The sequence below is a fragment of the Leucopleurus acutus genome (genome assembly GCF_964270905.1).
Source record: "Leucopleurus acutus genome assembly, chromosome: 8".
Lineage (NCBI taxonomy): Eukaryota > Metazoa > Chordata > Mammalia > Artiodactyla > Delphinidae > Leucopleurus > Leucopleurus acutus.
In genome coordinates, this window is record NC_139151.1 from 108,425,286 (window position 1) to 108,442,094 (window position 16,809).

Consider the following 16,809-nt stretch of genomic DNA (forward strand, 5'->3'; position numbering starts at 1 on the left):
GTCAGACTCAGCCCGACTGAGGTCTGGTGCCCGCAGGCCAGGCCCTTGGGAAAGGGGCAGTGGGGTTTGGATGAGGGAGACTGAGCCCCGGTTCCCCGCAGTCCCCATCTGCCCTCAGAGACCTGTGGGCCCTGGGCCGGGGCCCTGCTGCGGGTGTGGTCAGGGCGGGGCCAGCTTTGCTTGGGAACCCCGCCTGCTTGAAGACGGTTTTATCCACATCCTTAAAGCCAGCTCTTGCGCTGCGGGGTTCCTGACCAGCCCCGAAAGAGGCTGTACCAGGGTCAGCCAGGGGGTGGGGGCGGGGCAGGGGAGGGGCCTGGAGCGGGGGTGGGACGTGTCCAGGGACCGGGGTGCAGAGAAGGGCTCAGGCTCAGAGCGCACAGAGACTGGGGAGAGAAGTGTTCAGAGAGGGCCCGGCACAGGCAGGCGAGCACTCCGAGGAGAAGGGGTCCCTGAGAAGGACCCAGGCTGGGAGGAGAGAGGGTCGTGGAGGGAAGGGAGGCCGGTTGAGAGGGTCAGAGCAGAGCCGGGCTTCACGGGAGGAAGGGCTCAGAGCACAGCCTGGGGGGAGAACAGGGGTACGAGGGAGGCGAGGGAGGGAACAGGCTGCCACACAGAAGGGCAGCTTCAGGGGTGGCGGGGTTGGAGGTTCTGGGCTCCATGGGGGCCGGCAGATGGGTGAAGAGGACCCAGCTCAGAGAGGGCCACTGCGCAGTGAAGTGGGGACTCAGGGCGCAGCAGGGGGGCTGGGGTTTCTCCACGGCAGAGGGTATCCTTGGGACTCTTGCAGGAAGGGGAAGCCACTTGGGGGCAAGTGTCAAAGAGATAATGAAAGCAAGGTGGGGTAGACGGGGCTGGCAGGCTGAGGCCGGGGGTGGGGGAGGGACTTGGGGGACAGATCCACAGGGTGAGACGGGCCGGGCTTGCGGAGAGGCGTGGGCAGGTGAGTGGCCTGGACTCCAAGGAGACCGGTGTCACAGGGGCTTGGAGAGGGACACCTGGTCCCAGGGGCAAAGGGTTCCAACAGGTGACGGGTCACAGTCTTCAAGACTGGCCTTTGGCGGGCAGCCACGTTATCGAGCGTGGAGCTCAGGGGCTCTGAGCTGGGCGCCCGTGAGTCCGATTTGGGGAAAATATGGGGGCAGGAACTCCAACGGGGGTGGGCTCAGGAAGGACAGGGCTGTGAGGGCGGCCTGGGGGCGGGGCCTCAGCCAGGGATGGGATTGCGCAGAGCTGGGCACTCCGGTGGGGGCTTGGGGAGGTGCACCCTGCTCTGGGAGAGACTGCAGCTGGGGTCTGGGGGCTGGGAGGGGCCAGAGACTCAAGGAGGACAGAGGCCCTGGAGGGGGCTTGGATAGGGTCTAGGGTCGTGCGGGGACAGGAGAGCAGACAGGGGCCGGGCTAGGCATGAGGACCCGCTTGGTGAGGACAGGCTGGAGGCACCTGGGCTCTGTGGGTGGAGGGGCTTGGGGAGGCCCAGACACCCACCGGGCCTGGCACTGCGGGGTGGGTGGAGGGCCAGGACTGAGGTGTGGACAGAGCCGGGGGAAGCAGGAAACTCAACAGGCGGAGAAGGGGCCGCACCCAAGGGGAAGGGGCTCTGACACGGTCCTGGGAGCTGCGGGGGGAGCGGAGGGGGAGCACAGAAGGAGGAAGGGGCTCTCCCCTGGGTAGACAGATGCGAAGACTCGGCGAGGGGCTGGGGGCTCAGCAAGAGGGAGGGCGCAGGGGGCGGTGTCCAGGAGACGCGGGTGGCGCGGGCACCGGGGTCTGGCGCTGCAGCGGAACCCGTGCCTGGTCGGCTCTGCCACCCCGAGGGTCGCCGCTTCCGGCCGGCGCCCGCTGCCCCCACCCAGCCGGCGGGAGGGGGCGGGGAGGTGGCTGCGCCCGCCGCCGCCGCCGCCAACGTGAGTCAGGCTTGGGCTGCAGCCGGCGGCCAGCCTGGCGCTGCGGAGGCAGCGCCGCCACCCCGCGCCCCTCCCCACCGCCACCCCGCGCGCTTCCCGCGCCGAGGTCGGGCCGCTGGGACGCGGAGCGGCGGGACAGCCAGACACCCGCGGGACGGCGGAAGGACGCGCGGAGCGCGGCGCTGGGTCGGGCCAGGCCGCCGAGGATTCGCCAGTAGGTGAGGGCGCGCCGTCCGGGCGGCTGCGGCAGACCCGGGTCAGGCTGGGGGCCTGCGGGGCCGCGGGGCCTCGGCTGCGGACCCCCGGGGCGGCGCGGGGCGCGGGTGCGTCGTCGGAGAGTGTTCGTTTCGCAGAGTGTCATTGTGCGTCCGTTCCCGGCACGGGGCGAGTGGCCCGCGGCGAGTGCGCGCTCTTGGGGTCCGGGCGCCGCTCGGGGCCGGGGTGTGAGGGGGCGATGCGCGCGGGTTCGGAGCCCCAGCGGCCGCCGTGTTCATCCTCGGGGGATCGTGTCGGGGCCTGTGTCGCGGTGTGTGTGAGTGTCACAGTGCGGGGTTGTTTACCTGGCGGCGTCTCTGAGCGCTCGGCGTGTGCCGGGGTCTGGGGAGCCGGGTGGTGCTGTTGGCGTTTGTGTCCGGTGTGACAGCGGGAGCCAGCGCGCAGGTGCTCCGGGGAGCTCTCCTCCTTCCGCCAAAGAGTGACTGAGGCTGTGTCATTGTGGGTCTGCGTGCCCTGTGTGTGCCGGGCTGTCTGGGGGTGCTGGTTGCTCTGTTTACCGCAAGAGTGTGCCAGTCGGGATGCTGGGGGGAGCGCTGCTGTTGTGTGTCAGTGGGTGACTGTTTGTGCGCAGATGGCGAAGTGACGAAAAGCCCCCGACGTCCCTGCCAAGGCTGCTGTGAGGGCTTTGGCATCTGCGGCGGGTGGGGATTGTCCTGGGGGGCTGTTTATGGGGCCAAAGGGGAGACACCGCAGGGTGCCAGGGTGGGCCCAATAGGGTGGTCCGGACCCGGCTCATCCTTCCTCTCCCCCTCCCTGCAGGCCCAGGGCTCCAGCCAGTGCCCAGCCCCGCTGGGAGCCCCGGCCAGCACCACGGACGGCACCCAGGAAGCCCGAGTTCCCCTGGACGGGGCCTTCTGGATCCCGAGGCCCCCGGTGGGGTCGCCCAAGGGCTGCTTCGCCTGCGTGTCCAAGCCCCCCGCCCTGCAGGCTCCAGTGGCCCCTGGGCCTGAGCCCTCAGCCTCACCCCCCATGGCACCCACCCTGTTCCCCATGGAGTCTAAGAGCAGCAGGACAGACAGCGTGCGGGCCACCAGCGCCCCCCAGGCCTGCAAGCACCTAGCAGAGAAGAAGACCATGACGAACCCCACAGCGGTCATTGAGGTCTATCCCGACACCGCGGAGGTGAACGACTACTACCTGTGGTCCATCTTCAACTTCGTCTACCTCAACTTCTGCTGCCTGGGTTTCATCGCCCTGGCCTACTCCCTCAAAGTGAGCGGGGGGTGGGGATGGAGGAGGGGGGCAGGGGGAGCAGGAGACGTGGGTGCCGGCTGCATCGCTCTGCCCTCTCCCTCGCAGAGAAGCCCATGGGTGCAGCAGGTGCAGCGGAGCGGCTGAGGGATAGAAGGATGGTGGGGGACCCAGCGAGACACGGATGGCAGCCAGCTCGGGGCTGGCAGGGAGAGCCAGCCCATCCTGACCTGAGCTGGGGAACCTTCCAGGGTGTCTTGTCGGGGCTCAGGGTCCTCAGGCCCAGGGTCTGTGCACAGCGAGTTTGGTCTGTGGGGTGGGGACCTGGGACTCGGTGTCCTGTCCCCTGGGCGGGGGACGTGGGAATTAGGCCTGGGTGAAGCTGTCCCTAGGCATAGGGATGGAGCCAGCAGGGAGATGAAGAGGCCTTGGAATCCTTCCCCTGTTGACAGGAGGAGGGGTGACGTCACTGCTGGAGACCTTCTTGTCCAAGCCCCTTGCAGGGAACCTGATGCCAGGCAGGCACTCCGAGGGAGGCCGTGACAGACAGACGGGGGTGCTGACCCCCAGCCACTGCTCTGTCTCCCCTCACACACGGTTTCTAGATGGTCCGTCCCGGGGGAGGCTCTGTGGGAGCCAGGAGCCCGGGGGAGGGAGGTGTGAGGGTGTCCCATACACCCTGACTCCACGCCCTGAGTGTATACAGCTTCCAGAAGCCCCTTGCTGCTGTGAGAGGAGCTGGCTGGGCGCACAGCAGTGTCCCAGGCAGACAGGACCCCATCCCCCCCGGGGTGGGGGCAAAGTGGAGAGAAATGGACTGAGATGACAGGAGGGGAGCTGTGATTGACTCGCACTTGGGGTCTTGGGGTCGGGAGATCCACGCAGATGTGTAAGGACCCAAGAGCCCAGGGCTGCTGGAGCCCAACCAGCAGGAAGGGAGGGGTAGACTCAGGGCCTCACTCCCTTCCCGCCACCCCAGAAGGCCCTGGCTCACGTCTCGCCAGATCATCACTTTTCCCGAGCCCTGATCTGAGTGTCCAAGGCCAGGCGCATTTCACTGATTGCAGCTGCCCGGCGGGGCGGGGGTAGAACACGGGGCGGGGTGGGGGGAGTTGCTGGAGGCCGAGGAGGGGCTGGGCCCGAGAGGCTAGCCTGGGGGAAGGTGCTGGGACAGCTCTGCCTCTGTGCGTCTGAGCACGGAGCCCCCTGCCCTGGCCTCACAAGCTCTGGCCACCTGGTCTTCTTGTCCTCCTGACTCATCATTGGCGTCACGGTCACCCACCGCCTTCAAATCCAGGCCTGTGTACCCAGCCCTGGGCTCCACCACATGGACACCATGTCCATTGAGTGTGCGTGAGTGTGGGCACATGTGTGAGTGTGCACGAGTGTGTGTGCATATAGGTGTGAATGTGTTGCACTGTGTGCATGTGTGCCTGCATATAGGTGTGAGCATGTGTGTGTGTGTGTGCATGAGTTGTGTAGGCATGAGAGTGCATTTGTAACTGTATGAGTGTGTGTCGGTGTGAGTGTGCATGTGTGTGTAATTATGTGTGTGAGCATGCATATAGGGGTGTGGGTGTGCCTGTGTATAATTGTGCGTATTGTGTGTGCCTGCATATAGGTGTCAGCATGCATGTGTGTAATTGTGTGGGAGTGTGAGTGCATGGGTGTGCATATGTGAGTGTGTGGCACGTGTGAGCACGAGTGTGTGCCTGCATATAGGTGTGAGCATTTGTGTGTGTGTGTGCATGAACTGTGTAGGCATAAGAGTGCACTTGTAACTGTGTGAGTGTGTGTGGGTGAGTGTGCATGTGTGTATAATTGTGTGTGGGAGTAGGAATGCATGAGTGTGCATATGTGTGTTGCATGTGTGTGCATGAGCATATGCCTGCATGTGGGTGTGAGAATGCATTGTGGATGTGTGTGCATGTGTGTGCATGTGTGTATTGTGTGTGCATGCAGGGGTCCCTGGGAATTGGGGGTGAAGCCCCCAGGCCGGCCTCAGCTCTGCCTCCCTGGGCCCTCTTGCCTGGCCCCACGAGTAGCCTGTGGACCTGGGGCCGGCTGCGTGCACTCCTGTGGGCAGCTGGCTGGCGCAGGGCAGGCCCATCTGCTGCGGGTTGTAGGCAGGTCACAGATTTCTGAATGGTTCAGGATCCGCTCTGCAGTGCGGGGTGGGAGTTGCTGCTCCTAGAGGCAGAGGGGGTTCGCTGCGCCTGCAGCCGGCTGCTCCCTCACATCCTTCCTGGGCGTTAGCGAGGGCAGAAAGGCTTGGGGCTTCCCTGGGAGGGGTGAGCAAGGCGAGCTGCCTCTGTCCAGGGCAGAGGGGAGGACAGACCTGGCTGGCGCGGCTCCCACGCCTGGGGATTCGTCCATCTGTCCGTGCAGCTGTCCGTCCCCTGGGCTGCCGCACCCTACATCGTTTGCAGCCGTCCTGGGCACTTCCAAGGGCACCTGATGGCCTTGGGATCAGGAGGCCTGGGCTAACTCCCCGCGTGGCCTCTTAAAAGCAGTGATCTCGCTCCACTGAGCCCATTTCCTCATCCGTTCACAAAACACAGCAAAACAAAACAACATTCAAATAAGCACAGAAGCAGGGCGGAGGCTGGCCTTAAGAAGCGCTGTGTCCCTAGCTGTCCCCGTCTGTCCCCGCACGCCCCGCCCCTGGGGGCACCCTCGTGGGCTCGGCCTGGTATCTGGGGATGGCTCAGACGCAGAAGGCCAGGTCTCCGTCCGTGCAGTCTGTACGAGGTGCTCACCATGGCCCCCGGCTCCCCTTTCTCGGCCTGGAGAAGTCCAGCCTCCTCATCTTGGCATTCAGGGCCCTGCATGACCCACTTTTAACCCCTTCCCTAAGCGAGCTCCCTGGGTGCGCCTGGCTGCCCCCAGCCTGGGGCCTTTGTGAGGCCCGGGTTGCCCCCACCCCCAAAGGCTCTGCAGTCTCCCTCTGGCCAAACCTTCCTCCCCATCAGAGAGCCCCCGCACTGACCACAGCTGCCTACCCCTGACCCAAGGCAGGGCTGACCAAGTTGGGGGGCAAAGGATGCTGGAGGAATGGGTGGATGGACAGAGGGTGCATGGGAAGATGCATACGCACCAAACGGTTCAGGAGAAGAACACTTCACTCCCAGCTTGGGCGTGAGGTTGGGGTCAGCCCTGGACACTTCTGGGGGAGGCAGCGTTTACCCGGGCCTTGAAGCGTGGGTGAGGGGACAGGAGTTCATAAACTAAGACACGAGGGTTGGGCAGTCGGGAGCAGCAGGGCCCCATCCTCTGTGGGGAGCAGAAGATGGTCCAGGAAAGGCAGACTGAGGCCGTGCAGTGAAAGACTTGGAGTTCCATGGGAAGGGTATGGGGGACACGGAAGGGAAAGGTGATCAGAGCTGTGAACTCTGCAGCCAGGGTGGAGGGAGGGGATGAGACAAGCCCAGAGGCAGGGAGGAGTGAGGGTCTGGTGTGGTGGTCCAGGCGAGAGGGCACATGGCTTGAACCAGGGCGGGGATGGTGGCAGAGAAGAGCAGCAGATTGCAATGAGGACACAGGCTGTGAGACTTCTCCGTGACAGGGCAGTCAGAAAGAATAGATTGGGGGGAAGGATACTGTGTCTGTTTCTGTGTATACATACTTGCCCACTCCCTCCTTTCTGAATATCACCCATCCATCCATTCATACATATGTACCTACGTCTATCCATCCATCCATCATCCATCCATCCACCCATCCATCCATCCATCCACCCACCCATCCACTCATCCTCACATCCATCCATCCATCCACCCGCCCGTCCGTCCATCCATCCATCCATCCATCCACCCCCCCACCCATCCACTCATCCACCCACCCACCCATCCATCCATCCACCCGCCCGTCCATCCATCCACCCACCCATCCATCCATCCATCCACCCACCCACCCATCCATCCATCCATCCATCCATCCACCTACCCATCCATCCACTCATCCTCACATCCATCCACCCACCCACCCACCCACCCACCCATCCACTCATCCTCACATCCATCCATCCACCCACCCATCCATCCACTCATCCTCACATCCATCCATCCATCCACCCGCCCGTCCGTCCATCCATCCATCCATCCATCCACCCATCCATCCACTCATCCTCACATACATACATACATCCACCCGCCCATCCATCCATCCATCCATCCATCCACCTGCCCACCCATCCACTCATCCTCACATCCATCCATCCACCCATCCTTTCATCTATCTGTGCTCACTATATCCGTTGATTTCATTCATCCATCCACCTACGTGCTAACACACCCATTTCCTCACCATGAATCTATTCATACTTTCACCTATCTTTCCATTCATTTATTCACTTAACTTTTCTCCCACCCTCACTCCTGATCCCCTTTACTTTCTCAGTTCATCCCAGAATACTGTCCATCAATACACCAAGTCATTCATCCATACCGAACACATCCACCTACCCATTCATCTTTCCACCCTCCCACTGGTCTTTTTATATATGTCTTCTTCCTCCCTTCTTCCCTTCTCCCCTCTTCTTCCAATTATTTCCTCTCCAGTGGTTCATCTATCTAACTGCCCACCTGCTCTGTTTATCCATTCTTCTATCTTCTCTCCCTCCTGCCCACCTCTTCCACCCTCTGTGTATACCACATAGCCATACGCCCAGTGTTCATGGTGGCTCTGGTGTACAGCATAGGTTTGAGTCCTGGGACCTTAAGTTGGTATTACATCTATCCATGCCTTATTTTCCTCCTCGTAAAAATGGGGTTGTACCTACCTCAGAGTGTTGTTGAGAGGATTAACTGAGTTAATGCCGTGTAATGCTGTTAGCATAGCGCCGTACCCATAGTCGTTTCTTTTATTATTTTTATTGTTCTTTCCTACATCCATCCTCCATGTCCATCCTTACCTCCCATTACTTCTACGCATCCACCTGCCCTGTGTATGACTTTACCCAGTCATCTGTCCATCAATACACATATCCACCAACTTTATTTAAACATCCATCCTTTTCCCGTTGCACATCTCTCTAACCATCTTCCCACCTTCTATTTCCTGTTCCCTCCTTTCTTCCCTTACTCACTTTAATTACCCATCCATCAATTAATCTAGTGATTCATGAAGATAATTCATCTCCCCTCTCTTCTCAACTTTCTCATTCTTTTTCTCATTTACCCAACTGTCTATCTCCTACTCCATGTACCCCATATACCCTGTTTCCTCCTTGTATCCACTCATTCCTTCTTCCATCACTTTTACCCATCCATGTACGTTACTAATTAGTTCATCCAAGCATCCATCCATTCATCCATACAGACACATCCTCACCTTTCCTTTTCCCTTTTTTCTTTTCTTCTACCCATTTGCTCACCCCACACATACTTCTAGCCTCCTATCAATTCCTCTATCCACACTGTAACCTAATTCCTTCAGCTGTCCCCTCCCACACACCTATTCACTGAATCCATCCATCCATCTCTTTCTATCTAGTTTACCCACACACCTTTGTGGATTTGTTTAGTCTCCTCTTTTCTTCCCTCCTTTCTTTCCTCACCTACATCCATCCATCAGTTTCCCCTCCATCTGTATATTCATTGTCTTCCCTCACTTTGATTATCATGCCCGTCACCTCTTCCTCTCCTTCCCTCCCTTCCTTGTATGTAACCATCATATCTATTCATTAAACTCTCTAGTCAATGACCTAGTCTTCAGTTCATTCAAACTTCCCAACATCCTTCCACTCTTCACGCATTTGTCTCACACGCAATTCTAATGCCTAGTCAGTGACAAGGAACACACGGCCCCTGCCCATGAGGTGCTTACATTCTGGTGGGGTGTCAGACAATAATAAAAGTAACACTTATGCATGTCAGATGGTGACGTCAGCTCTGAAGAGCACATGAAGCATGGTGAGGGAGATGTGCGCTGCTCTTTTATGTAGAGGCAAGGAAGGCCTCTTTGTTGAGATGCTATTTGAGTGTAAACCTGGATTAATTCACGCAGTAGCCATAAGTGCATCTTTTTGAGAAAGCATATTCCAGGAAAAGATCAGATATTGCAAAAGCCCTGCGGCAAAGTCAGGTTCAGGGACCAATGTGGCTAGAATGGGGGTGAGCATAGGAGATGGGTCCAGAGAGGTGGGGGAGGGGCCAGACCACATACATCTTGTCTGCCACAGTTAGGATTTTGTTTTGCTTTAAGTGAAAACTTTGAGGAATGTTAAACGAAGAGTCAATATCATGTGACTTACTTTTTTTCTTTTTTTTTTGGCCATGCCATGCGGCATGCGGGATCTTAGTCCCCCGACCAGGGGTTGAACCCACGCCCGCTGCAGTGGAAGCATGGAGTCCTAACCACTGGACCTCCAGGGAAGTCCCCATGTGACTTTGTCTCCAAAAATTCATCTGTTCATCTTCTTTCCTTCCGGAATTTCACTTCCATACTGTCAGCCATCCCTTTATTCACTCTTTCACTTATTTACTAAATTCACGTTTCTACTCGTTTCATCATCTGTCTTTTTTTTTCTTTCTTTCTTTTGCGTTACGCGGGCCTCTCACTGCTGTGGCCTCTCCCGTTGCGGCGCAGGCTCAGCGGCCATGGCTCACGGGCCCAGCCGCTCTGCGGCATGTGGGATCTTCCCGGACCAGGGCACGAACCCGTGTCCCCTGCATCGGCAGGCGGACTCTCAACCACTGCGCCACCAGGGAAGCCCCTATCTGTCTTTTTTTTTTCTTCCTCTCCTTCCACGGTTTATCCACCAACCTCATCCATTACTCTGTTCATCTATCCATCCACCCAGCTCTCCATCTAGTCTTTTTTTCTTCCCTGGATTCATCTGTTTCCCCCGTTTTACTCATTCATAGTAATAGCAATAGTAACAACAAGCCAGCAAATAACAATAAAACAACAATTAATTATTGAGCTCTTAATTAATTATTGACTATATTCTAGGCACCTTTCTAAGAACTTCTAATTATTTAATTAGATGTAGCATTTTATTTAATGATAACAAAACCCTATGAATAGGTGCAATTAATATCCTGGTTTTACAGATGAGGAAACGGAGGCACAGTGACACAAAGTAACTGCCTTGAGGTCAGCATCAGGTTCCTTTCTCGGACCCTTTTTGAATCACTGCACTCTTCTTCCTGTGGTCGTCACCCTTCTGTCCATTCATCCTCTCACCTCTTCCTCTCTCTGTCCATTTTCCCGCACTTTCTGTCCATCTCTCGGTTTATTCATTCATCCACCCAACCATACAGCCTTCCTTTGTACTATTCTCCATTCTCCTACCAACTCCTTCTATCTACATAGCTAATCAATCATTCATTAAAACTTCTATTCATCAGCCCTTCTCTCTTGCCTTTCTCCTTCTCACAACCATGTATCCACCCACCCACCATCCAGCCAGTCATCCGTCAACCATCAATACATTTCCGTCTCTCCATCTTTTCCTTTCATTTATTCCTGCTTCCCCTTCATTCACCTCTAAATTAAGTTGCCCATTCATCCATGTATATATTATCCCTGCCTTTCTTCCCTCTACCCCGTTCTTCCAATTATTTATTATATCCATTCGTGTAATCAGGTGTTGAGCTGGTATCCATTCATCTATACACCCATCGACCCATCCTCCCTCCCTTTCCTTCACACACTATCAACCTATCATCCCATGAAGATACACATTCATAAAAGAACTGTCCATCCATTGATCCGTCTGCACATCCTCCCATTTTTCTTCCTTTCTTTTCTTTGACTGACTCACCCAACTATCCAACCATCCGTCTGTTCACTCACCTGTCTTCCTCCTTTTCCTTTCTTTCCACCCAACATCACTCATCCACCTCTTCACCCACCTGCCCTGCATCCATTTATCCATTCCATTCCTCCATGTTTACTCCTCCTCCTTTCACGTCATTTCACCCCCACCCACCATCCTTTCCTTCCCTTTGCCTTCCTTCTGCTTTTTAGACTGCCCTTCACAGCCTCCTTTCCTGGATACCTCTTGCTTCCCAGATCTTTCAACGTTGGGATGCTCTGGGGCTCAGTCCCTGGTCCTCTTCATCTCTTGCCTACTACTGAACCCAACTACTGAACCATGCACAAACTTACTCCCCCTGGAGCCTCCTACAGCTCCCTGATTTCAGTAGATCAAATCAAAAAGCCTTGAAGTCATCTCAAATTCCTTTATTTTTTTCTCACACTCCACATCTGATCCCAGTAAATACTGTCAGCTGTATCTTCAAAATAGATCCAGAAAAAGGTCAGTTCCTACCACCTTCACGACCACTGCCCTGATGCAACCCACCCTGACCACTCACCTGGACTGCCGGCCTCTTCTCTGCTTTGTCCAGCCTCTGCCCCTTCAACCTGTTCTCTACACAGCATCCAGAATTACCAGGTTAAAACACGCCGGAGCCTCTGCCCTTGTTTTTTCTGCTGAAAAGCGCCTACAAAGTCCCACACAACCTGCTTCTTGCCTATTTCCTCTCTGACGGTAAGCCGCACTCCCTTTCCCCTCTGGGTTCTGCTCTCCCCGCACTGGCCTCTGGTTATTCCTCAGAACACAGGTTCATCCCCACCTCAGAGCTTCGTGCTCTGAGACATGCTTTCCCTGCAGATAAACACATGACCGAGTCTGTCACACTCTTCCGGGCTTTACTCAAATGTCCGTGCTCCATGTGTTCCTTCCTGAGCACCCAGCTAGAGCCATACCTCCCATGATGCTCTCTGCTCTCTGTCCTCCTCAGCTTTCTTTTTAGCACATTTAACACCCTATACATTTTACTTATTTATTGCGTTTACTTTCCATGTCCTCTCCCTTAAATGTGTCCTTAAATGTAAGCTCCATGAGGACAGGGGACTTTGTTTTTTTCCCTGCTGTATATTTGGGACCTAGAAGACCAACTACACAGAGCAGGCACTGAATATTGCTTGACTGGGTTAATGAACCTCTTCACCTGCCCTGCATTGGTCTATACTATAATCTACCCAACAACCCTCCCTCCTCTCCAATTATCTACCCATCCCATTCCCCCAACACACATTCGTATATCCATCTATCCTCCATTCCATCCATTTGACACACTTTTATATGTCCCTATACGCACCTTTCCCACCACCTCAGTGCACATTCACACATCCGTCTTACCTGCCTATCCCAACAATTCAGCATTTATTTCTAAACCCATCTAGCCACCTGTCCTACCCATCCAACACATACTCATGTATCCATCTATCCCCCTGTCCAGATTATCCAGCACACATTCATAAATTCATCTACCAGCCTGTCCCGCCCATCCAGTATACCTTCCTGTGACCACCTAGGTACCTGTTCCCATCATGCAATGTAATTTCGTGTATCCATCCGTCTACCTGTCCTGCCCACCTGGCATACCTTCATGTGTCCATCTAGCCTGCCCCATCCACGCGGCACCCATTCTCAGATACTGATCTACTTGCCTGGCCTGCCTGTGGAGCACGTTTCACGTATCCATCTGTGTACCAGTCCTTTGCTTCTGGCAAACACCCGTGTGTCCATCCAACCATCCCTTCCATCCAGCATCCATTCCTATGTCCGTATCTCTGTGTGTCCCACGCATCCAGCATGGGACGTTCATATCTCCCTCCTTCTCATCACCCACCTGCCTTCCCATCATCAAATCACCTGTCCAGTTCTCCTCTTCCCTGATCTCCTTTACAACTGAGTGGATGGGTTACTCAGCCACCCACTTCCAACATCCATCTCTATCCTTCCTTTCCTCATCCCAATATCCAACAAGGGAGTCATGACCAATTGTTTATTTTTAAATAAATCAGCCTTGTTTCAACATGAGGGGAAAAAAATCAATGAATATAATTTACTAGTTAATGAATTAGAGAAAAAATATGTTTATCTCATGGGGATTTTTAAAAATACAGCAATCTACCTCTAATAATACAATGAACATCATTCTCAGTCGTGAGCTTTGCAATTAAGACTGAGAGTGGGCTGCCTGTTACATCATTGCTAGTCAGCATCGTTCCGAAGCCTTTGCTTCCATTATATAAGAGCTTGCTTTGGACCAGACACTATGCTAATGCTTTGTGTCCACCAACTCATTAATTCCTTTCAACAACCCTATGCCGTAGGTACTATTGTTATCTTCCTGTTACAGATGAGAATACTTGCTAAGGTTATGCAGTGATTGGCAAAACTGGGATTCAAATCCAGGCATCTGTACTCTTAACCACTGTGCTACAGAGTCTGAGAATAAAGACCTGAAGGAAGAACTAGAACTGTTATTTACAGTAGATGTGATTCATTACATAGAAAACTTGGTCTGTTATCATAATACGATAGTTTAGCTGGATACAAAATCGATCTGTAGAAGTTGAACTTTTATACACCAGCAAAAATCAGTTAGCAATGCAATCTTAGACATCACTTACAATATGACAACCAAAATAAACAGACTAAGTCTAACAAAAGATGCAATAGCTCTTTCTTCTGGAGAGAATTATGAAATTTTATTTTAATGACGACGTCAAATAAGACCTAAATAAGTGGGTGATACATCATGTTCTCACAACGGAAGATAAAACTCAGTGAAGATGTGGGCTCTCTCCAAAATTACTAGAATAAAAGTTCCACAAGGGCATAGACTTTCCTTCTTTTCTCCTTCCCTTCCCTAGTTCCTCAAGGCCAGCTTCTTTTCCTCCCTCTACCTCTCCATTCTATACAATCTGCCTTAAGTCACCCAATCTTCCACCCCTTCCCCAGTCCCTCCAACTTGTCCCCCAGCTCCACTCCACTCCATCTCCTCCTTGCCTTCCTCAGCCCCTCCATCCACTGCCAGACAGTCACCTCTGTCTTCTTTCTTCTCTCCTCTCCCTCTGTTCCTTCCACCATTCGCCTCGTCCATCCATCCACCCAGCCACACTCCCACCCCATCTGTGTCCCCACCGCGTTAACTACCCATCTATTCTCCCGTCCATCTGCGTAACCCACCCTCCAGGCAGCCAGACTTCAGTGTCCTCTATCTGCCCAACCCAGCCCCCTGCCTTTTGTCCACACATCCGTCCGTACATCCATTTACCCACCAACCTGCCGATGCAGAGACTTTCTCTCCCCGCCGCTCTCGTCTCTCGGCTCGCTCCTTCTCCTCCTCCTCCCAGGCTCTGCTCTCTGCTTGGAGCATGCTCAGACCTGCTCTTCTCTGGACTCTGTGGAGGGAGAGGGGACTCCTCAGACCTAGCCTGGATGAGGGGACATGCTCCCCAGGGACACCTCTTCACAGCCAGAGGATCTTGGAAATGGGTCCACCGCTGTCCACCATCTCCCCAGGACCTACTGGGCTCCAACCGCTCCCTTCACTTTAATATCCCGTTGCAGGGACCCCAGGGCTGCCTCCCGTCCAAGCACAGTGTGTATTCTCAGGGAATCCCAGTCAATTTTAAATGAGGTGGGACCAATCAGATTAGGACACACGTGTATTGCCCCATCGTCCAATCACGTAACTCTCTGAGACCGGCTTCCTCTTTTATTTTATTTATTTATTTTCCCAGCGTTATTGAGATATAATCAACCTACAACATTGTATATGCTTAAGGTGTACCACGAAATGATTTCCACAATGGGGTTAGTTAATACTCATCATCTTATATAACTATCTTTTTTTTTTTTTTGGTGGTAAGAACACCGAAGATCTACTCTCTTAGCAACTTTCAAGTATATAATACAGTATTAACAATCCATTTTATTTTATATAGTTTTAGATTTATAGAAAGGTTGAAAAAAAAAAAAGATACAAAGAATTCCCATATACCCTTCACCCGGACATCCCCATGTTAACAGGGTACCATATTCACTCTTCTTCTCTCTCTCTCTAAATACACATTATTTATTTTGTAAACTGTTTGAAAGTACGTTTCCAACCTGATGCCCCATAATCCAGGGCACGTTTCCACCCAGCAGGGACATCGTTGTGCAGCAGCCCCGCACGGTTGTCAGGAATCAGGAATCGGCCACTGACACTGGCTTGGGGCTACAGTCTCAGGGGCCCTCTGCCCTCATGCCCTCTCGCCTGGCCCCTGCCTGTGTCCACCCCTCGGCGCTGGCTGCCGGTCTCACCTCCTCCTTCTGGCTTCAGGTTCGGGACAAGAAACTTCTCAACGACCTGAACGGGGCAGTGGAGGACGCCAAGACCGCTCGGCTGTTCAACATCACCAGCTCTGCCCTGGCAGCCTCCTGCATCATCCTCGTCTTCATCTTCCTGCGGTACCCGCTCACCGACTACTGAGGCCCCGACAGGCACCGCCAGCCTGGAGATGAAGCTCTGAGATGGGTTCATTTCGTGGCTGAGGAAAGCCGGATGCCCTGCAGTGGGGGCGGAGCCGGAGCCCCCCTGCAGCTGGGAACCCGGCAGCGAGGCAGGGGGACAGTGAGTTCCGTGCCAGCCCACCCTCTCTGCCTCCCGGCCCTCCTCCTGTTTCAGGGGGGCCCGTGGGTTTCTTCCTGTGCTGCTGCACCTTGGCTTCCAGTGGCTGCCCTCCCTGCCTGCCTGTGCCCCCGCCCAGGCTCCTGGGGCCCCTCAGACCTGACACCCAGCAAGAAGGGCTTTTGTGGGAGCTTCCCAGGATCAGGTGGCCGCCAGCATCTGGGGACTGACTCTCTCCTCCCTGACGCCACCTCCTCCAAGCCGTGACCCTGCTCAGAGCTCTTGTATCTGTGAACTTCCAATAAAATACCTGCCCAGCTCTGGCCCCGCCTCCCGTCCCCCACTTGGGCAGGGCTCGGGGTGGAGGGCGTGCGGGGGGCGGGACTTGGAGGCTTTGGGAAGCCCACTCAATCCCTGCCTGGGGATCCTGGGCCCCGAGTGCTGCATCCAGCTGGCTTTTCCAGAGGAAGTTCGCCCCATGATCCAGGTGGTCTCTTCTGTTCACTGTGCGTTACGGGACTGAGGGGGCTTTTGGTGAAGTGTGCCCCTAACACGCGTCCCCACGAGGATCAGGCAGCCTCCTTGGAGAGGAGGGAAGGGGGGCGGGCACCAGGAGGGCGCCCCAGGCGGCTGTGGCAGTGCCCTGGCCAATCCCAGTCTACCTTGGGGCCCTGGGACCTGGGCAGCTTCCTCCGTTTCCTCATCCGTGAAGTAGGGGATGTGGCTTTCCCGTTTCTCAGAGGCGCCATGAGGTTCACCAGGGGGGAAAACGAGGCATCCGCTGGAGGTTGCTGTTTCAGTATCAAGATCGGTGCAGGCGGCACGTGCGGGGAACCAGGGCAGCGATGCTCCTACAGAGATGGGGTCTGCTCGCAGCCCGGCAGGGTGCGTCAGCCTCTGAGAGCAAGTCTGAAGAGTCCTAGGACAGGAGAAGTGCAGGCCCCGTGGGGCCTGACGGAGGAGGCCCGATTCAGCCCAGGAGCTGCAGAGAGGGCAGCAGGTGGAGGAACCCC

The 16,809-nt window shown here is 55.4% G+C and overlaps 1 protein-coding gene across 2 annotated transcripts; it reads left to right on the plus strand.

Annotated features, from left to right (window-relative positions):
• Positions 1-3,152: 3,152 nt before the first annotated feature.
• Positions 3,153-15,658, plus strand: IFITM10 (interferon induced transmembrane protein 10; the record flags this gene model as incomplete). Of its 2 annotated transcripts, none has more annotated exons than XM_082845152.1 (2): positions 3,153-3,395; positions 15,509-15,658. In XM_082845152.1, 2 exons carry the CDS (start codon positions 3,153-3,155, stop codon positions 15,656-15,658), a joined length of 393 nt encoding a protein of 130 aa, XP_082701278.1. The 2 variants fall into 2 exon arrangements, with proteins under 2 accessions (XP_082701278.1, XP_082701279.1); XM_082845153.1 differs by having other exon boundaries at positions 3,153-3,305.
• Positions 15,659-16,809: the final 1,151 nt, after the last annotated feature.